Below are 21955 nucleotides of genomic sequence, written 5' to 3'. Positions count from 1 at the left end.
GAGGTCATTAATGCCTCCCTGACCTGTGACACTGTGTTACTTCATCACCCTCATCTGCTCGGTCACCTCTGAAGGCAGAGACTTGGGGATTTTCCATGCCCCTTTTTTGTCAACCACTGTGGCAGCAGAGTCACTTTTCCGCTGTTTTTTCTCCAGGTTTTTGACTGCCTCTATATTTTGTTGTTATCTCTCGAGATGCTCCATCACAGCCGCAGTCAAACACAGTGCAATGGCTTTAAAAGAGAGGGACGGTAACGGCAGAAAACAAAGATGAACCCTTGCTTTTGTGCAAGGGCAGCAGAAGGTAGCTGTGCAGCTGCAGGTCACGAAGGCAAACAGGGAAGCTGGAATTTTCTGACCCTCCCACCCTGCTCATTGCTGACTCTGGAGGGAAACAGCCTTGTCCTTCCCCTACCCTTTCAGGCAAGGATGTCTTCCACTGGGGAATTTAATCCACTGCAGAAAGGTTGTTATGTATCTTTTGAGGTTTTCAACTAAATGCTTCAGAAATATAAAAATATAAAATATAAAAAGAAATAAAAAATCTATATTACATATATTCTGTCTATAAAAATATCAGAACAGAAAAGCAATATAAAAAGAAAGAAAGCAACTCCTGTCTAGTGACTGAAGTTCCTAAGCCCATTTTTGCACTGGAGACCACTTGACACTTACACCATCAATGGCTCTACTCAGCCATTTATTTTGAACTGGGGTATCTTAAACTCAGCGTCTCCACAAGCAGCTCTTACTACTGATGATACACATAAGGTAACACCTAAGATTAATTTAGGCTATAACGAGTTTTCATCCCCCAGGAATCCAAGCATTATTATACATGGTAGCGACTGGGGTAGGTGCACTTGCAATTACTTCAGCCAGCACTGAAATTTGACACTTTGTAAGCAGAAGACACTGTGACGGGGAAGGGTACATCAGAGCAGGTGCATGAGGTGTCCAGGGGAGAGCACGGACAGCACTTTGAACCCTGCATGAAGTCATCGGATCTGCAGGATGGCGCAGACCCTGGAATCAAACCTCTCCGCTCTCACAGAAAGACAAATGCCTGGTTGAGACAAGCAAGCCAGCACCTTTGTTAATTTGTGTTGTTACCACGTCATAGTGGAAGAATGAACTGCAAAAATGGGCTTCTGTGTCCATTCTGCGGCCCTGGCTTTTGAGGTAGAGGTACATTGAGGATCCCACCTAAGCAATGAGGAAGCCCTGCTAGGAGAGATGGTGAGACCACACTGTTTTTTGGCCAACAGCTTGTTAGACCTACGGATGGATTAACTTGTGTATGGAGGAAAGAGCAGAAGCAGAGACTGGCTTCAGTTGGGTACAAAAGAGGTAAACAAGCTTTTTATTGTGATTAGCTTCTCTTTAGCAGTTTGTGGAGGAGTAACATGAAGTGGGAGATTACAGAGCATTAGGTCCTCCGGAATGTAAAAAAGGATAAAGTCTGGGCAAGCCTTCCCAGCTCTCAACAGCCAAAGGCAACAGCTTTCTTCTAGACCAGGGTTCCCCAGGACATCCGAAGGCTCTCAGTGCTGCACCCTGTGTCATTTTTAATTCAGTTAATTTGGTCTTACAATGGCCTAATACACATCAGAGACTAAAAGGTGTCACGGTAGCAGTGTAGATGGTGCCTGTACTGACAGTCGCTTCTGTGGGAGATGGCTGCGTGCCCGGGGTAAAACAAGCAAACAATCAGAAAATACACGCAGGGCACTTCTCTCCCACTCCACAAATCTCCAGTCATTAGGGGGAACTGCTTGTCTCTGGGCTCCTCTAGTTAACTCATCTGCAATCTGAATCACTCATAAAATCATAAGAAAATCTAAATAAATCAGCATCAGAAAACTTGCCACAGGCATTCGTTCCTGCAAGGACGTGACCACTTTAACACTTGTCAGGGTCAGAGCACACAGCTGAGGAAATAGCCCTGGACAACTCTGCATCCCCAGGAGTATAAAACCAGAAGACACACAGAGCTGCCCAGCAGGCAGTAGGAACAGGAGCAATGGTAGCATTACTTAACTGTGTGCAATTTCTCTCCCTCTCCTGATTTAAATTACACTGCCAGAAGAGACTGACAGTGTCTGGAATCAAATTGCTGAGAAAAGTGCCTCTTCAGAGGTAGAAGAAAAAAAAAACAACACCCAAATAACTTGAGTGGAAATGGTCTTGCAAAATGCCTATTGTGATCTGGGACAGCAGGATCTGGGACTGAGGAGCTTTCATTAGGCTAATGCTCATTTAATTATGCCGGGCCAACCCCCTAATAACATGTTGTGAAATGGGGATTTGCACCACCGACATTTCTACAGTGCACACATCAATCTGGGTCTCTGCCTAAGATTTAGGCAGAGAAAGCACCATCAAACAAGAGTCTCTGATCTGTTCCTTCACTTTTCCAGGTCACCGTGGACTCTGGGGACCATCTTCAGGACGATGGGCTTCTTTGGTTGCATGAAACCTTTTGTGTCCAAAACCAAGGGGATCTTGAGGAAAAAAGAAGAAAACGGAAAGAGCCACGTAAGGTGGAGAAAAGGACAGTCATGACACTGAGAGAACCCCTACAGCCCCCACACATCTCAGCCACCCCTTTTTCAGTGCATTTCCTGACTTTACAGATGTGCTTATAGGACTATCACTAGTGCTCATGTAAAACAGATGTGAGCTGGAGCTCAGTAGCCCTCAGCCCTTGATGAATTGGTCAGCGAATGCTGGCGTCCACATGGACAGTAAGAGGCACTCAGTACGCTGCTCGATGGGCTGCACACAGAGGGAAAAGCAGCCAAAATCCATCCAGGGAGCAGCAGCTGAGGAGGGGCACACGGTGCCATTTTGTTTAATGCTGAAACGTGTCAGCACTAAGGGGAGCTAGACTATAATGGGAGTTAGAGGAACAATAAGTTATCTGGGAAATGAAGAAACAGAGAGCTGCTCGAGCTGAGTACCAAAGAAAAAGCGTCCTCGTGCAGAAAAGCACCAGGCTCACTTGGGGTGGAAATTTCAATAAAAAGAATGTTTACAGCTAGTGGTGGAGGGAGTCACCTTGTGGGGCAGGCAGAAGTGCTTCACCAAGCCTCCTCCACCGCCGCAATGCTGCTTATGTCCCAGCTCTCCTCCTCCCCAGCAGGACAAGGGCAGTACACCCCAGCCTGACAAGATGAGCTAAAAGCCCCAATAAGCTTTGCTTCAGGAAATTTCAGCAACGTGGCTCTGAGCCCAACGTGCCATCAGTGGAGGAGTGAGAGGAGGTTGCAGCTCCCATGTCAGTATTCCAAAGGGATGTTCTGGGGTGAATTTTTCTCTTCCCCTCTGATCCAATACACACGACATCTTCTGAAGGAAAAAAGGGCTGAAAGAGACCCATAAACCTATGGGCACCAATAATACAATACATATTTAACTTGTCTCCCTTTAATTAAAGGCAGTTATAAAAAGAATCAATTTTATGGATTGCAGAGGACTAGAAAAATGTCATTAGACTTGGGGGAGGGTTGATAGGTCACCGCATTGTTAATGGACTATTACAGTCTTTCACCTCCGGGTTACTAGTTGAGTCACAATCTGAATCTGCAGAGATTCCAGCTGAGTGCTTGTGCCAAGTAATAACTCTGTGAGCATTTTTGTTTTATACAACAAATGTCCTTTGAATGCACTTGCTGCCCCCTCCACTCTGATCTCCTAAGCTTGTCTCATGAACAAAATGTATTAATGGCAGAGCCTTTTGCAGCAGCCCGGACAGCAAAGCCGGGTTGGGGCTGGATACTGAGTGTCTACAGCCGAGAGTAACAGCAGATGCTACCTGCCTCTGAGTCATGGGGAGTTGCCCTGTTTTCAGGATATGCTGTGATGGTTGCTGGAAAATTACATCAGGCATTTCCTTTATGTCAAACAGCCCCGTCCTGCAGGGCCTGTCCCATCAGCACTGCGTACAGCAACTGTGGGAGCCCACGCAAAACCGAAAAAGGGTGGGAAAGATGGAGGGAGCCTGCTCCCTGATTCTCCTCTGCCTCCCAGGACCTCCATAGCCTCAAAGAGGGGAGAGCCACCAATTCAAATTTATCTCAGACTGCACTTGGCTGAAAATTGTTACGCTTTAGAGGTCGCCTGGTGGCCCGTAAGAAATGAATTCTGCTGTTTCAGGGTCTCAAAGCGAATGGCCATGCTTGTGTGGCAAAGCACAGCCTTGGAGCAGGAGATATTCACTCTCTGGAGCAGGGTTTGCCTGAGCTGGGTCAAGGCAGAGTGGCAGGGAACAGTGGGTGCTGAACACCCTGCAGCTAGCTGCACCCCAGGTGAAGCAGAGCACTCCAGGGACTTCAGCCTGCTATATTTGTTAGCGTAGCAACCACATAACCACCAAGTGATTATATGAAGGTGCTTTATTCAGCGCTGGAAGCCGGGGCAGGTGCCCAAATCTGGCTTCAAGTCCCGTTACTTCCCAGCCATTATTTATACATACAATATTGCGTCAGGTATACATATTCATTACAGGTTGCAACATCAGCCTCGCTTTTCATTCTAATTAGCTCCCCTCCCCTTTGCACATGCGTGGCGCACTCTGGTGGTCGTCCAGGTGGTCGTCCAGATGAAGTAAGGAGTCTTCCTCTCCGCTAAACTCTTTCACCTTTCTCACTCGACGCATGCTCCCTCCGCTCCTTGGTTCTGCTTCAACTCATTTCATCATCTCCAGGCCCTTATCCAAGGTCAGGTTGTACCTGTTCCCTCCCAGGGTTCCCCTTCAACGATTCCTTTAAATGTTCAATGTACTCCCTAGGTTTCCAGTATACATAGATTACTTGATAATGTAAGTACATTTAATAATATTTAATTATACCGTATGATCCATCACCTGAGAAACATTAATAGAACATCCATTCGATTCTCCCCAACACTAACATTTCCCCCCTTTGAAAATACTTCACTCATACCAAGAGCAAGTATTTTCATTACTATTAAAACATAATTATATACATCCTGTTTACCGGTAACATGCATATTCGGGTTCGGTTCAGGAGACTCATAAGGTTTTCCATACATGATTTCATAGGGACTTACTGACATCCCACTTCTTGGCTGGCTTTATTCTAATTCTTAGCAAAGCTATCGGTAAGGCCTGTGGCCACTGTATCTTAGCCTCCTGACAGATTTTGCTTAATTGTCCTTTTAAAGTTTGGTTCATCCTCTCTACTTGACCACTAGATTGAGGCCTCCATGGGGTATGTAAGTTCCAGGTAATTCCTAGTAACCTACTAACCTCCTTAACCACATTGGCAGTGAAATGTGGTCCCCTGTCTGAAGAAATACCCAGTGGTACACCAAATCTAGGGACTATTTCCCGTAGTAACCATTTTACCGTTTCCTTTGCTTGGTTGGTGCGACAGGGAAGGGCCTCCGGCCATCCTGAAAAAGTATCAACCCCTACCAATAGGTATTTATAACCTCTTGCTTTAGGCAGTTCCACAAAGTCTATTTGCCAGTAATCTCCAGGCTCTATTCCAGCTCTAATTCTCCCCATCTCAGCATGTTTCCTTGCTACCGGGTTATTCTTTAAGCAAAGCTCACATTTTGACATTACTGATTTTGCCATTGTTAACATGTGTACCGAGATGACACCTCGTTTCAAATAGGTCACCATTGCTTCTGCACCCCAGTGACATTCGTTATGTTTTATTTGTAAAATTTCTCGCATTATTATAGGAGGCACTATGAGTTGTCCTGTCGTAGTCACATACCACCCGTCAGGATTCTTCTGGGCCTTCATCAAATTTGCAAGTCTCTCATCTTCCGCGGAATACCTTGGGTTTTTAGGTAATTTGAAACAAGAGAGGCCTACCTTCGATGGAATTAGAGCCATTACTTTCCGTACTTCACGCGCGACCTTCCGGGCCGTCAAATCTGCCAATCTGTTACCTTCTGCAATCTCTGACATCCCTCCTTGATGAGCTTTACAATGCATTATGGCCACCTGTTGGGGTTTCTGTACAGCTGTTATTAATTTCAATATTTCTTCCTGATATTTTATATTAGTCCCTTGTGAGGATAGCATTCCCCTTTCTTTCCATAATGCCCCATGTACGTGGACTACCCCGAATGCATATTTTGAATCTGTCCAAATATTCACATTCTTACCCTCGCTTAGTTCCAGGGCCCGCGTCAGGGCGACTATTTCTGCTCGTTGGGCTGAAGTCCCCGGAGGTAGGGAATTTGCCTCGATCACTACCTTTGATGTAGTTACTGCGTATCCTGCATAACGAGTCCCATTTTCCACGAAGCTGCTTCCATCCGTGAAAAGTTCCCAATCTGGTCTCTCCAGAGGCTGATCTTTTAAGTCTGTTCTGCTGGCATAGGTATGTTCGATGATCTCCACGCAATCATGACTGAGGTCTCCTTCCTCCGCAGTTGTTCCTAGAAACACTGCTGGGTTCAATAGGTTAGTAGTTCTTAAGATTCATTTGGCTGGGCGATAGCCAATGGCCCCCCTTTTGCCTGTATTAAAAGGACTGTGGCTGCCATGGCCCTTAAACACGAGGGCCATCCGGCGCTTACCGCATCCAATTGTTTAGAAAAATACCCCACAGGTCTTTTCCAGCTCCCAAGTCGCTGGGTCAGTACTCCTAATGCCAATCGTTGTCTCTCATGCACAAACAGCTGAAAGTCCTTTGATAAGTCCGGCAAGCCCAAGGCAGGCGCCTTTATCAGGGCTTTTTTTTAATTTCTTAAAGGCCTCTTGTTGTGGCTTTCCCCAGGTAAATGTACAGGCCTTTTGGGTTTCATAGAGGGGCTTTGCTATGAGTCCATAGTCCATTACCCACAGTCTACACCACCCGGCCATACCTAGGAAAGCCCGTAGTTCGTGCAGATTTCGCGGCTCGGGGATTTCACAAATAGCTTGTATTCGGTTAACTCCCAATTTTCTTTGTCCTTGAGAAATTTCACATCCCAAATAAATTACTGTTGTGCACGCGATTTGTGCCTTTTGTTTAGAAACCTTGTACCCATTTAGTCCCAATTGATTCAAAATATCAATAGTTACCTGAATACATTCTGACTCTCCTTCGGTAGCTATTAATATATCGTCCGCATATTGTAGCAGCAAGTATCGGTCCTTTGGTACCTGAATCTGTTCTTGGTTAATCCAGTCTTCTATTTCTTTAGCTAGTTGACTGCCGAAGAGGGTCGGGCTATTCTTGAATCCTTGAGGCAACCTTGTCCAGGTTAGTTGCATCTTTCGTCCGTTCCGTGGATTTTCCCATTCAAAAGCAAAAAGCTTTCTACTTTCCTTGTCAATGGGTATGCAGAAGAAGGCGTCTTTTAAATCAATTACCGTAAACCACTTATATTTCTCTTTTACAGATGTTAACAATGTATAAGGATTAGCCACCACTGGGTGAATATCTTTTGTTATTTCGTTTATTGCCCTAAGGTCCTGCACTAGCCTGTATTCCCCATTAGGTTTCTTTACTGGGAAAATTGGGGTATTATATTCAGATTTGCATTCCTCCAGAATGTGGTAGCTAAGAAATTTATCTATAATCTTTACTATCCCTAGCCTAGCTTCTAGCTTCAACGGGTACTGTTTAATCCGTACCGGTCGGGCCCCTTCCTTAAGTTCAATTTTTACTGGCTGGGCTAGTTTTGATTTTCCAGGCTATTTCCAACAGCCTATCCAAATTTCTCAAATCTGCACCTTCTAACTTTTGCAATTTCTTCCTAATATCCTCTTGGGCTTGTCCCAAGAAAATGAGTGCTAATTGAGCTTTAGCTTGCTCAGTCTCTACGTCTAAATCTGTATATTTCTTAGCAGTTTCTTTCAATCTCTCTAAAAAGGCGGAAGGTGATTCCGCTTTTTCTTGCCTGACATTATACAATTTTGACCAATTTATGGTCCGGGGCATGGCATTCTGTACCCCGATTTGTACCCAATCTTGATATCTCTTCAGCCTCCTTATTCCATCCCCTGTGTTATAATCCCATTGGGGATCCTCAGTGGGGAAGTTTTGATCTAGATTTCCAAGCACTAATCCATTTCATATATCTTCTCGGGCTCTCTCTCTGGCTGCCCGCAATACCATGTCTTTTTCTGTCGAGTCCATCAAAGTATCCAGGATCACCTGGAGATCATCCCAATCGGGATTTTGGGTTTTAATTATCATTTTCATTACCCTGGCTACTTTATCTGGGTTTTCCCTGTAGGTGCCGGCTGCTTGTTTCCATATCATTAAGTCCCCAGCTGAAAAAGGCACCTTGACATATACCGGTCCTTCTGTCCCCACTCCTTGCCTGAGGAGAGCGATTATTTTCCCTCCCTGTTCGTTTATAGTTTCTCCTGCCCTTCGCTGTTGCCGGGTCCTATGTGACACGGGGAGACTAAAATCGGGGATTCTCCATCACTACTGCTATCTTCCTTTTCTCTTTTCCCTCCCTGTCCTGGCTCTTCCGGCGGAGCCGACGGCGCAACTTCCAGATCAATATTTCCATTATTATATTATTATATTATATTATTATATTATTATATACATTATTATATTATTATATACATTATTATATTATTATATTATATTATTTCCCATAATACTTATTATTCTCTATTGCCTGATGCTGTATACAGCGTCCCTCCTTAGTACATGCACAACGTTCCTCAGTTTAAACTTCAAGCACCATTATTCCACAAGCATGCTGCCATTCAGGCTTTCGGCGCAAATAAAAGAATAATTCCACATACGGCAGTTCATCATATTTTCCTTCCCACTTACAAAATAGCATTATTGTAAAATTGTATTATATTGCAATGTTCCATTCTCAGGCCAAGTTTCTTGGTCCTGTAGTTTATACTGTGGCCACCAAATATTACAATAATCAATCAGCTTTCCTTTCCGCATTTCTTGACCAAAACCTCCCTCTTTCCAGTGTGCTAGCAAACACCCCAGCGGGGATGTCCGCGGGATAGGTACATCTTTTCCCAGAATTTCTTTAATCTTTTTCATTTTGAGCTTATGATACGGACCCAAAAGCTGCCGGAGCAGCAACACACTCTCCCGAAAGCTGCCGGAGCAGCAACACACTCTCCCGAAAGCTGCCGGAGCAGCAACACACTCTCCCGAAAGCTGCAGCAACACACTCTCCCGAAAGCTGCTGGAGCAACAACACACTCTCCCGAAAGCTGCAGCAACACACTCTCCCGAAAGCTGCAGCAACACACTCTCCCGAAAGCTGCCGGAGCAACAACACACTCTCCCGAAAGCTGCCGGAGCAGCAACAGCACACTTTCCAGAAGCTGCCGGAGCAGCAGTGTGCTTTCCCAAAAGCTGCCGGAGCAGCAGCGTGCTTTTCGCTAAAAAGCTGCCGGAGCAGCAGCAGCACGCTTTCTACATACCAATAATACCTGGTGCTGACCCTTCAGCACAAACCAATACAGTTACCAATGCCGAACCTGCAGAGCTTTCGCTCTGTCTAACGGACGGCGCCTAGGCTTACCCCGGGAGCTCCCTGCCCAACCGAGCGTGGCTTTCGCCGCGTCTGACCGGCAGGCTTTCCCAACCAAATCGGTACCGAATACCCAAAGTTGAAAGCACCTTTGCTTACCACTCCAGTGGTACGTCGTGAGCAGCGGAGGTCGGTCGTGGTCGACTGCTCCCCGAGAATCCCTCGGTGCCGGCTGGAGCGAAACCGAGACACGATCCGCCTCAGCAGTGCCCACGCTGTCCCATCTGGGTCGCCAAAATGTTAGCGTAGCAACCACATAACCACCAAGTGATTATATGAAGGTGCTTTATTCAGCGCTGGAAGCCGGGGCAGGTGCCCAAATCTGGCTTCAAGTCCCGTTACTTCCCAGCCATTATTTATACATACAATATTGCGTCAGGTATACATATTCATTACAGGTTGCAACATCAGCCTCGCTTTTCATTCTAATTAGCTCCCCTCCCCTTTGCACATGCGTGGCGCACTCTGGTGGTCGTCCAGGTGGTCGTCCAGATGAAGTAAGGAGTCTTCCTCTCCGCTAAACTCTTTCACCTTTCTCACTCGACGCATGCTCCCTCCGCTCCTTGGTTCTGCTTCAACTCATTTCATCATCTCCAGGCCCTTATCCAAGGTCAGGTTGTACCTGTTCCCTCCCAGGGTTCCCCTTCAACGATTCCTTTAAATGTTCAATGTACTCCCTAGGTTTCCAGTATACATAGATTACTTGATAATGTAAGTACATTTAATAATATTTAATTATACCGTATGATCCATCACCTGAGAAACATTAATAGAACATCCATTCGATTCTCCCCAACACTAACATATTCATTCCACCAACATCAATTCTACTTCTGTAGAGGCTTAAAAAATGTATCAGTAACTTGTGTTGAACCATTTAAAATAACTGAGAACATTTAAATATGGTTATTCCCACATGCCTCTCTAATCCATAGTGAAATCTTCCTCCCTGGTCTCTGTGTGAAGCAGTAAAAACCCAAGTCTGTAAGAAGACAAGGTTCAGTGGTCGTGAATCTATCAGTCGATGAACTCCTCAGGGATGAGGGATTTAATGTTCAAGTGGGACAGTTCCCTATTTGTCCTGAGATGCAGGCAAAAGACAGCACACAGGACCACCCCAGTGGGGCCAGAGAGCAGGAAATGACACACATCATCCCAAATCCTCACCGGAGTGTCTTTGCAGGGTCTGAACGAGAAGTTTTGCAGAAGGACAACCACAGCCATTTTCACCACGAGGAGAGCAAACCTCATTCCGATGCAGTTCCTGGGGCCGGCCCCAAATGGCAGGAAGATGTAGGGGTCGATGGATTCTCTGCTTTCTTTACTGAACCTGATTACAGAAAAATATGTAAGGTTAGAAAGTGCTTCTGTTCTAGGTGTGTCAGCTTTCAGATCTGAAGAGATGAGGGCTCTGGGAAGGCAAAGGCTTTTTGTGTTTCCGTGCATATTAGAAGAAACCAGCTAAGTCCCTTATTTTTGTCTCAATAGATGCATTATGCCTCTGCTTTTATCCTGCTGTTTGGAGTTGGCTGTGCATCTCTGGGTGTGTCAGGTGAACAGGGAAGACCTGAAATATGCTAACGATTTCATAACTATTCTTTTCTCAGAACTCCCTCTAAGCTCAAAAACTGAACCCAGATTTCAAACCCTAAAACACACAGGTCTACAGCTTCACATCTTCCCTTTAGTTCAAAGGCCTGAGCGAGCACAAAGACGTTCTCCCCCTGCGTGACTAAAAGGAGGGTTGCTTTTTGAGACACACCAGCCATTCCTCTCCTCATCATGAAAAACAGGGAAGAACAATCAGCTTCACAGAGGAATTTTCCACTGAGCATTTTCAGCAATGCTTTTCAGTGATCAGTTAGTTTTCATGTCAGGAAGCTTTTCATTCCCAGTGCATGAGGTCTGGGTAGAAACCTTAACCACATTAAGCCAGCAGCAAAGTATCTCGCTGCTAAGACACCAGCACAACCCAAAGATGAACTTCCAGCGAGGCAAGTGATCCCTAAAGAGTTCCAGTTCCTGTCCATCTACCCTTCCCCGTTTGTCACCTGTTGTAAGGACCAAGCTGCTGGAGTAACTGAGGTGCAACATGCCCCTTGTTAGATGCTCCCACTGAGGTGGTTCCCTCTGTAGCCAGCACGAGGTACGTGGGCCACAAGTGTCTGTGCTGATTTCAGCAGCACACATTCCCCTCTGCTTTCTGCTTTATGTCGCTGCCACGCTGTGTCCCACAAGGGACCACATGTTCACACCGGGGTTAGCTTCCAGAGGCATTTGAGCTCATGGTGCAAGGGCACAGATCTGAGCCTGCTCTCCCTGGGCCAACGCCTTCTTGGCCACCTGAAGGTGAGCAAGCCCAGTGTCTCCCAGGCATGCCACAGGCCTTTACCTCATGTCCCAGAAGTTGGCAGAGCCTCCAAAGCAAGGATTGTTTCATAACTAGAGTTGAAAAATTAAGTTTTATTTCCTACCTGTCTTTGCCCTTCCACTGCTGATTTGCACGGCACCATGCCAGTCACCCAATGGCTCTCGTTTTAATATCTGGCCATAAACCCCTCAGTGTTACAGCTGCTGGGAGCTGCTCTCACTGTCGCTTCCTTCAATGCAGTTAATTAAATTCCATGCACAGTTTATGGATGTAGATCATAAAACTCCCCTCACGGTAATGCTGGGACTAGATGTCAGACAATGATAAATGCCTAATTTAAATGTTATAATCATGCATTCCCCACTTTCACTGCCATTTCCCCTCCCAGGAGCCAGGTCGAATGTGCAGCTATTTCTTGCACCAGGCCCTCACCTCTCAGGCCTGAACTCCTCTGGCTCAGGCCAGTATGCTGGGTCGCGGTGCATCACGTATGCTGGGATCATGACCACCATGTCCTTTGGAATAGTCACGCCGTTGAGCTCCACCGTCTTCTTGCAGACCCGCTCAATCCGCCCCCCAGGGGGGAAGAGCCGGAGGGATTCGTTCACCACCATGTCGAGGTACTCCATCTGCATGATGGTGTTGTATGTGGGAGCAGCCTGGGGATGGCAGGGGAAACAAAAGTCTTAGGACGGTTATGAACACAAGACCTCAAACCCCACCCCAACACCAGAAACCAGAAAAGGGGAAACCTCAGCTCCAGCATCCGTTCCATTCTGTGTTGCTTCCAGCCTGGTTTGTGGTTCAGCATCCACAAAAAATAGGTGAGAATGAGCCCAGAGTTTCCCCATCCTCTTTACCTTGTTGGGCAGGTTTGCATCAATCTCATCCTGGAGTTGCTGCTGCACATCAGGGTGTGTGGCCAGGTTATAGGAGATGTAGCTGAGGGTGGAACTGGTGGTTTCATAACCAGCAAAGACAAAGACAAGAGCCTGGGCCAGAATCTCATCATCACTTAATGCTGAAAAGAGGCACAAAAAACAAGTGTAAGAAGCTGAAACCTACAGCACAAGTGTGATTAACCCTCAGAAATCCAGGATCCCACTTGTCAGTCCAGGTAATGCTATCAATAGCTACTTAACACCTGGTGAAGGAAATGTCCAGCTGACTTAGACTGGTAGCCTCTGGCACAGAGCAGGGTGGGTCTGGCACTGGTGTGAAGCCAGAAAAACCACTGTCAAGGTCAGCAGTGTTACTTTGCTGTCTTTAAGAGCAGAATTGCACCAGTGAAGATATGCAGAGCGTGAGCCTGATTTAGAAAATCTGTTATCTTCTGGAACTGTGCTCTCTGAGAAAAAAAAAAAAAAGAAAAAATGGGTATGTGCCAGGAAAAATTGGAGGTGAGGAGATGTCCAGCAACTGCTGTAAGCTCTGAGGTTAGCCACATGCTGCTGAGGGATTAGTAGCCCTGAGCGTAGTTTGGCAGTGGTAATGAAGACAATACAGGATTCTGGTATTGCAGCAGCATCCCAGTGCTGCCAGGATGCAGCCTGCAGTGCAGGGTGGCACACAAATTCCCTGTCTGTGCATATCAGAAGTTAACAAGCTTCCTGCCTTGATAGAAGCTGATGGTCTGGGCTATGCCTTGGCTGACCCTTTATTTTCTGAATCTAACAGTTAACCTAGGATGAGCAACAGAGATGAGCTTGTCGATGAGCAAGGTACGTGCAGCATATGTGCTTTGTGTGCTTTATGAAATACAGCCAACACCACTGGCCTTCAGAGAAGACAAAATAAGAAACAAAGAGGCAAGGAGATATTCACTCTGTTTGCTTTTTGTTGGATAAATGGCCCTCAGGACTTACCCTAGGAAATGGGATATAATAAAATACAGCTGATATGTGATAAGCATCATTACGGCCCTGCTACTGAGACCTTGAAACTCCCGTAGAATAAATGACTACAATCCTCTCCTACTTCCATTCTTTAACCACATGAGGAACCACCTGCTCTCTGCTGAGCGCAGGACAGCTCTCAGGACGTACTTTTGTACGAGTCATTCTCCTCAGCAGACTTGGAGCTGTTCTGTGAGCTCTGAGAGTCCACCATCAGCTGCAGGAAATCAACCCGGTCCTGGGGAGAGACGGAGGCAGTCAGAGCAGAGGTGAGTGGGCAGGGAGCAAACCTTGTCCAGCACGAGCTCCTTGTGGAGATGCCCACTTAACTCACAGCCCCCCAGCTTCAGAGCACGTTGGGGTTCAGACCGGAGACCCCCTATGAACACATACATTTTCCATGTGGAAGCCCAGGCAGGGGGTGTTTCTGGCCCTCACACATTCGACGAGCAGGGAGCTATCATGGAGAGTAGTAGATGGATACCCCACAGCTGCTGAAAGCACGACAAGGGCCCTCCTGCACTCAGAAGGGCTGTGCTATGGGCAGAAAACGCCCTCTGGGCAGGACTCACCACGTGGTAGCCATTGTCTCGTTCCTTCTTCATCTTCATGAAATTGCCGTTGAAGAAATCCATGACTTTTGAGGGTAACAGAGTCACTTTCATCTTTTCCAGTACTGGGACAATGAAGGGGAACAACACTAAAAGGAGAGAAGTGAACAACATATTATAGCTCAAGGAGGCCCAAGACACATAAAACTGTCATGAAGCATAGAAAGAAGTGGGGTGAGTCTGAGTCCTGACCCAACAAACTGCCCAAACTGCCTTTCATTGCCTTCAGATCTTTTTTCTTAAAAATAAAATAAAATAAAATTAACAGGCCTCGGCTGACATGCAATAGCACTTGAGAATCTCCTGGCTTTATACTATGATATGTCCTCAGTTCTGCAACGAGTGCAGCTCTTGGTGATACACAACAACGGCTCTCCACTGCAGAAAGGATCTCTGCTTGTAAGAAGGTGGAGCAAAGACCCACACAGGGCTGTACATATCTTGACTGTGATTTCCCAGGGGAAATATTTCTACAGTCCTGCTAGGGTGAATGTAATCCTGCAAAGTGCACCTCTCAGATGTCAAAGAGGACTCTGAGATACTGAGGGAGCTAAAAGGAAATGCAGGTGGTCACCGCACGTGGCCGACGCAGGGCTGTATGAAATGAGGTGTGTCATACCTAATAGTAGGAACACGGGGTTTAGAAAACTGAATTTGAGAAATTTCTTTATGTTGGTGACAAAGGGGTCATTGGGGTTGTTCATGGAGTCAATATCCACACTGAAAGAAGTGCTGACCACTACGTCCATGCTGTAGGCTCCAAAAATGCTGAGTAGAGAAGAAAAAAAGAGTGAATGGGATGAGCACAACCAGAGCAGTGAATAATAGCCAGTTTAGGAGCAATCCTTGAGAGAGGGAAGCTCTTCTACATTTTAATCTGTAAAAGAGACTGTAAAAATGGCATGTAAAAATACCACATCTGTGACTTGCAGGGCTTCTGGAATGGGCCCAACTGCTGCCTTGAAATGTATCCCCAATAAAATGAGATGGGGAACCCAGCACAGTTACCCAGGCCGAGCCAAGCAGGGCACAGCAGGCCCACTGCAGAGGAGCACAGCTGAGAAGGGCTCTGTGCTGCAGCATGGAAATTACAGAATCACAGAATTGTAAGGCTTGGAAGGGACCTTCAGAGATCACTGAGTCCAACCCTGAAATGTCTCTCCAGAACAGCTCCTTCCCCACACCGAATACATACTCTTTCCTGTCAGCTTCACAGAGTTACTCACTCCTTCACGGTCACGAACTCATCATTAGCCACTTTCTTCTCAATGTTTTTCACTAATTTTTCACCATAGAGCTTAATGAGAGGGAACATCTGAAATGCAAACCAAAGCAGAATGCACTGAGACTCTTTCACCTTCTCCAAGCAAGGCTGGGCAGCTCCATGCTGCCGTCTGCCACAGGCCACGGTGAGCGAGTCTTTGGCTTCTGGGGGAAGGGGACAGGTCCCAGCACTCCTCCGGCTTTTGGTGCAAAATACCAGCAGCCTCTGCTTTACCTCTTTCAGCTTCCCACTGGTGAAGGTTGGAGACAGCACCGTGCGGATCCTTTTCCACTTCTCGTCTTCAGCCATGTTGAGGGCTGACTCCAGGATTCCATTCAGACGGAAGTTCTGCACGAGGAGAATTTCACAGCGAAAGGGACGTGGTTATACAGGGCAATGGGTGAAGGTTTCTGCCTCCCGTTGACATTACAGCAATGCAAAGAGGCAAACAAACAAATGAACAAAAAAAAAGGAACAAAAAAAAAAAAACAACCAACCATGGAGTGTTGACTTGGCCCCTGAAGTCATAGCAGCTCTACCTCAAACAGCAAACAACAGAAATGGAAACAGCAGTACAAGAGGCAGAAACAGCTCAGCTCTAGAGTACATCCAGGCTGATGCCCCAGCCAGAACGGCCTCTCCACCTCCCTGGCAGAGTTTTGTTGTCAGTACTGTCAATAAGATGGGGCACAACAGAGAGCAAATACTTGCTGAAGGGCTCAGAGAGACTCGGAAGCAGAGAAGGAGAACAGAAACCAAGAAGAAACCTTCCTTTCTTGCTGCATTTGCTTCCCACCAGAGAGGAAAACACAGGACAAGATACCCACCCGGCGGTTGGTAAAATTGGTATAGCACTCCTTCACCAGGATGGTTTTGATGAGGACGGGGTCAAGAATAGCCAGCACAGGCTGCCTGCCGTCAAAAATCCTAAGCCAAGAGAAAGCCACGGTCAGTCCATTGCTCATGGGCAGCTGGAGTGAGAGCAGGCTGCTTTGCCCCGGGGACAGAGCGCTGCAGCCCGCAGGGTTTGGGCTGGCTGAGTCCCCTCTGACAAAGCTGCTAAAGGGATGGGGTTGAAACGGGTTTATTATGCAGTAAAACAGGAGAGAGGGGAAAAAAGTACAGTGCCAAACACAGACAGCATGAGCACTTCTAGCCATCATCTGTGCTATTAGAGAAGGATTTCCAAAGCAGTGTGTGTTCAGATAAAAGGCAGCTTTGGATGCGACACTGATCCCCGCATTTGGGCTGTCTGAGCTGTGTTTCGGTAACTGGTGGCTGCAGTCAATAAGCCCATACTGAATGGCCACCTGTGGGGTAAAGAGATTTCCCTGCATGGCCTACAAGGCAATGAGAGGGGAAAAAATAAGTCTCATCTGCCTCTTCTGTTTTCCGGTCACCAGAGGCAGGAAAACTTAAAAGCCAAAGGGCAGGAGCCTTGGGCCACAGCTGAGGGAAGCTGCCGTCTTCAAGAGGCTTGAGAACATTTAATCTTTCCAAAAACACGCTCTGTTTCATGAAGCTCCTACGATCTTTGTGCACCAGTTGTGCTTTGGTCTGCGAGGTTCCCAGGAGAAGCACGATAAGAGCCCCAATCCTGCCGCACAGAGCCAGTGCTGGGCAGGGAGCGGGAGGAAGGTTTAAAGGTGGCTCGTGCCCCGGCTCTGGGAGAAGCAGGGAGCAAGATGAAACACACCACGGCAGCCTGCAGCTCGCTTTCTGCTCCAGACAGGCACAACAGCGGCTTCAAAGGCTTGAGGCTCAGTTTGACACCAGCAGTGGAGTTTTCTGGGCAGGCTGCATGGTTGGGAAATGATTGTTGCCTTCCCTCGCTAATGCGGCTGGAGCTAAGAGATAAAGGCACGGCCATGCTGATGTGATGGGTGCTGGAGGATGGGGGAACTGCCTGTCCCTGAGGTCACTAACACCACTGTTTAGCTTTGAATGCTCCCAAAGTAGGCAAAAAAAAAAAAATAAAGACCCCCCGGCTGGCTGCCATCATCCCATCCCAGCAAGAGATAAGTCCTGGAGACTTTCCCAATGGTGAACCTCTTTTTTTCCCCCATGTCCCAAGCCATCACTGTTGGAATGACAGTGCAGGGCCATGGTGGCAATCCACTCTTTCCCATTCTATTTTGGGGCAGAGAAGCACCCCAAACAGAGAAGTTTGTTCTGCAGAAAGAAACTCACCCCCAGATTTTACCGTATTTTTCAAAGCACATCTGATCAAAGTTTATGAATCCCTGCAAAAGAAGAAAGGAGATATGAACAGTTTGCAAGTGAAGAGTGATCAAAGCAGGTCCCAGCCTGCAGCTGGGAGCATCCCACGGACCCATCCTCAGAGGCAGAGGCTGGCGGGTGCACGGCAGCCCTTAAGAGCCATGCAGACACTGAGGGGACATTTGCGCCGGAGGTAAAAAGAGAGCAGAGAAAGAAAACTGCACTTTCAACTTCCACCAGCCAACCAGAGCTAAAAATATAATGAAGACAAGGTACGACAGGGTACACAGCTCTAGTGTGAGCAGAGTTAGCAGGCAGAACTAGATCCCAGCGTGTCCTTTCATCTTCAGCTCAACAGGTTAGAGCTGCTACTGCCTCGTCCTCCTGAGACCTTCCACAGTAGTTACTGAACCAGAGTGATGAGGGCTCTTCTGTTTTCCTTTGTTCCCATTAAGGTTTTAACTGATGTTACATGTAAGGATGAAACTTTTGGGACACATAACACTCACCATGCATCAACTAAACCATTAGTAAGAGACCATGTGTCATGCTGTAAACTCAGCAAACACAAGTTAAAACTCCCCATCCATTGAAGCTGAAGCTAATACGTTTCATCCTGCGTTTGCGGGCAGTTATCTGGGACCAGCTGATACCCAGTTACTTGGTAAGGTTTGCTAACTTGGTCATACTTGTTTTATTTGGAAATCTATTCATCTGGCTTAGTTTTGGGATGGTGCAACAGACGGCAGGACAGGGCACTGCTGGGGTCTGACCCAAAGCACAAAGAAGTACACAATTCTCAGAAATCGGCAGCTTTAGGTATCTCCTCAATATTTTTTTTTCCTGTTTCCAACAGTTCTTCAGCTGCTGGGGAGTGGGATTAAAATCTAGAAATCTAAAGGGGAGCTAGTAGCTTAAATTATGAGGTGAATGAAAAACACAACATTCCTCATTCAGGTCAGCAAGAACCTTAAATTAATTTTTGTGTTCTCTGCGTATCCACAGAGCTTCCTACCTGGAATCGTCATTGCCATTATCAGGGAATCAAGAACAGGCAAAGAGGTGCCCAAAGAATGGAAAAAACCAGTGCCACCTACAAGTAAGCCCCCAAGGCAGATCTGGAGCAGCACCTGCCCTTACTCACGTGCCGGTACTCCATGAATGTTCCCAAAAACGGCAGAGGCCGGGGCCCGGGAATGCCCAGCTTCTTGAAGGTCTGGTAGGGCCATATCCCATAGCTGCCGAGCAAAGCCAGTGTGTGAGATGCATTCACATAACAAGAAGAGAATTCTCTACACGTTAAGCACAGCGAGCAGCTTACATAGCTGCTTCTTGCCACACAGCAAAAGCTGAAATTATGGACAAGCAGTGGCAGACCTGCTGAGGCTGCTCTCCTTCTGCAAGAAACCCAAGACCATTTGGGGTACATCTCTGTACAAGACAAGGGCTGATGGCAGCTGCAGCCCAGCCTAGGCAAACCTGGGCATCTCTGATGTTTGCTCAGGGGCTGCATCTCGTTGCCCAGGTCAGACAATGGTGACTCAGGAGACCGAAGGGAGCCTCAGTGGGACCAAGTTCCCAAGCTGAGACCTGCCTTTGGCTTTGCAAAGACCTGCTGTGAAGCCTAGGTGGAAGAGCCAGGGCAGCACAGCAGCCAAGCGGGGGCATAAATTAAAAAAGCCAAATGAAGTTTTTGCCTGCATAGCTCCCTATAGTTCCCGTGAGTGCTGTAAGCAAAAGGGCAATTTTGCCAGCATAACTATTTAAGCAGGGGCTTCTGCTGGCAGAAGCAGGGCAGACTTTACCCAGTGCCTACTCACTCCCAGCTTGCGCAGCCCAGCCCTTTGCAACCAGGCAGTTTGCTGCAGCAAAAACAGAATTACTCCTCCCTTTGGCTCTGTGTGGCAAAGCAAAAACAACAAACAAAAGAAAACAAAACAAAAACCACAGAAGTTCCTTTTAATCCTTCCAATCGTTTCTTGCTGACAGGGAGACAGGCAGTGCTCTCTGACTTCCTCCAGCAAAGATTTCCTTTGTCCCACCCACCCCCTTTATCAGCCCCCATCTCAGCCTTGCAGGTAGCATGGAAAGACTCAGGATTGTTTATTTTAACAGTAATTAATGCACCAGGGCACTTCCTACTGAGTGTGATGCCCCTGTGAGCCCCGGCTGCCCACGCACAGGGACTTCTCCTCCCCAGGCACCCGTCGGGACCAGCCTCTACTCACAGGACCAGGAGGCTAAGGAAAATGATGAGGAGTGTCCAAGTGGCTAGGGAGAAGTCTGGCAGGAGATTCATCGTGCCTCCCAGCCTGACAGCACTTGTCTCCTGCACCGCCCAGGCCTGGGTTTATGAGGGTTGGGGCTGACCTTCAGCTGCAGCCGCGCTCAGATGACGCGGAAGGAGGAGTTGTGCTGCCTCGGTTGCTCAGACTTTAACCCTTGGGCAGATTTGTTGTCCCTGGATGGTACCAATACCATGCCTGGCCCTGAAGGTTTTGTGACATGAAACTGCTGAAGGTGCAATTTTCAGCAGGGGAAAAGGTAGCGAAGGGGGAAGACATCCATAAAACACCTTCCTGGGAGCGGCAAGGCTCTGGCAGGGCATAGGGAGCTGCCCGCTGCTCTCGCTGCAGCCACCTGCTGCCAGCTGTGCTCTTTGTAACCCCGCTCAGCCCAGCTGTGCTTTCACCACGTCCATTGCTTTTATCGAGGGGTGTGATCGGGAGGGGCTAGGCAATGCTAGGAACGGCCAGGTTCCTAGACAGATTGCGTGGGGCCGTGCCCCTGGGCCGAGAGCATTTTTTGCCTCTGCACTAATGTTTGCAAAACAGGTCCAGGCTCACCTCCAGGCCTGTACTGAAGAGCCAAGAGGCAGCACTGACACTTGTCCTAGGACAACATCTCAGACGTGCCCAGCTTTGCATGGCTATGATGTGCTTGGTGATTTATGTAATCAGTGACAGATGGGAATCAATTAAGCAGTTTATAGGGACACGTGCCTGAGTTTTGCTCCCCAGCTTGCACTGAGCAGCCAAAGCCCCGTCAGCATGGGGCTGCAACCACCTGGTGACAGGAACCTTACTTCCCTTTTGCTGGGCTCTTACAAAGCACCTGGACCTGAGGAGGCCATGCCTGGGCACTTGTCCTTTATCTTTACATCCAAAGGCCAGTTCTCACCACATGGGTGATGCTGGGGACCACCAGCAGCATGTCAGGGGCTGCAGTTAGAGGTGCTCGGGGGCAGACGTGTCCCTGCGAGGGCTGCAGGCGCGGGTTAGCTGCCTTGCTTCCCTCACACAAAGCCTTTGATTTTCCAATTACCTCTGCTAATAACTGGTGTGATATCTCAGCGGGAGGTGGGTTTGTGGTTTGGTATTTTCTCCTCTCAGACAGAAACTGAGGCAAAGCCTCAGCAGAGAGAGAGGCTAGCCCCCCTTCTCGCTCCCTCAGAAAGTAAATAAACTGTGCGGCAGCTTCACACACTAGGAAATCACTCCTTTCATCCCAGATGGGTCTGGTGGGAGCAATTTACTCATCTGTAGGTGACTGACAGTCTAACAGACCAGCCAGGAGTAGGAGCAAACAAGACTCAGAGCCCAACAAACTCACGGTGCCGCCGTGCTGGGGCTGGCAGGGGACAGTGGCACCATCCTGACCACACGAGGAGCACATCCCCTCCCAGCAGCAACCTCCCCACAACCTCACAGTGATGAAGGAACCACATACAGGAGGGGAAAACACGCTGCTGTGGCTCTGGAGATGTTCCTGCAGCTGGGCAGTGGAGGGTCACAGCTGAAAGCCACATCCACTGGGCTCTGCACCTGGCTGCTGAACCTTTACAAAGTCTTTACTTACCCAATTTTTCAATACATATATATTTTTTTGCTCGTCTCCTGGAGCACTGTTGTCTCTCTGGCTTGACAGACTTTGAGAAAAATCGCAGTCAATAAAAGTCGTATCTCCTCTGAGAAGATGCCCTTCATGGTCTGCTCAGCCCCTGACCACCCACGTGCTGCTGTCTGACAAGAGAAGAATCAGAAGGATAAGGGGGGAATTTATCCTATCTTACTAAATTAGGTATTCCCCCCCC

The 21955-nt window shown here is 47.6% G+C and overlaps 1 protein-coding gene across 3 annotated transcripts; it reads right to left on the bottom strand.

Moving 5' to 3' along the window:
• Window positions 1-1330: 1330 nt before the first annotated feature.
• On the bottom strand, window positions 1331-20249 carry LOC308178187 (cytochrome P450 3A8-like). Of its 3 annotated transcripts, none has more exons than XM_080556406.1 (13): window positions 20091-20249; window positions 19007-19100; window positions 17833-17885; window positions 16470-16569; window positions 15877-15990; window positions 15605-15693; window positions 14998-15146; window positions 14340-14467; window positions 13918-14005; window positions 12733-12893; window positions 12305-12531; window positions 10669-10831; window positions 1331-2504 (listed from the first exon to the last, which is right to left on the bottom strand). In XM_080556406.1, exons 1-13 carry the CDS (start codon window positions 20159-20161, stop codon window positions 2409-2411), a joined length of 1533 nt encoding a protein of 510 aa, XP_080412532.1. In that variant the 5' UTR covers window positions 20162-20249; the 3' UTR covers window positions 1331-2408. The 3 variants fall into 3 exon arrangements, with proteins under 3 accessions (XP_080412532.1, XP_080412533.1, XP_080412534.1); XM_080556407.1 differs by lacking the exon at window positions 20091-20249 and adding an exon at window positions 19560-19894; XM_080556408.1 differs by lacking the exon at window positions 20091-20249 and adding an exon at window positions 19683-19894.
• Between the last annotated feature and the right edge of the window lie 1706 nt (window positions 20250-21955).

Source organism: Anser brachyrhynchus (genome assembly GCF_964034855.1).
Source record: "Anser brachyrhynchus genome assembly, chromosome: 15".
NCBI lineage: Eukaryota > Metazoa > Chordata > Aves > Anseriformes > Anatidae > Anser > Anser brachyrhynchus.
The sequence above is the reverse complement of the archived record's forward strand: the minus strand, read 5'-3'. Positions and strand labels throughout refer to the sequence as shown.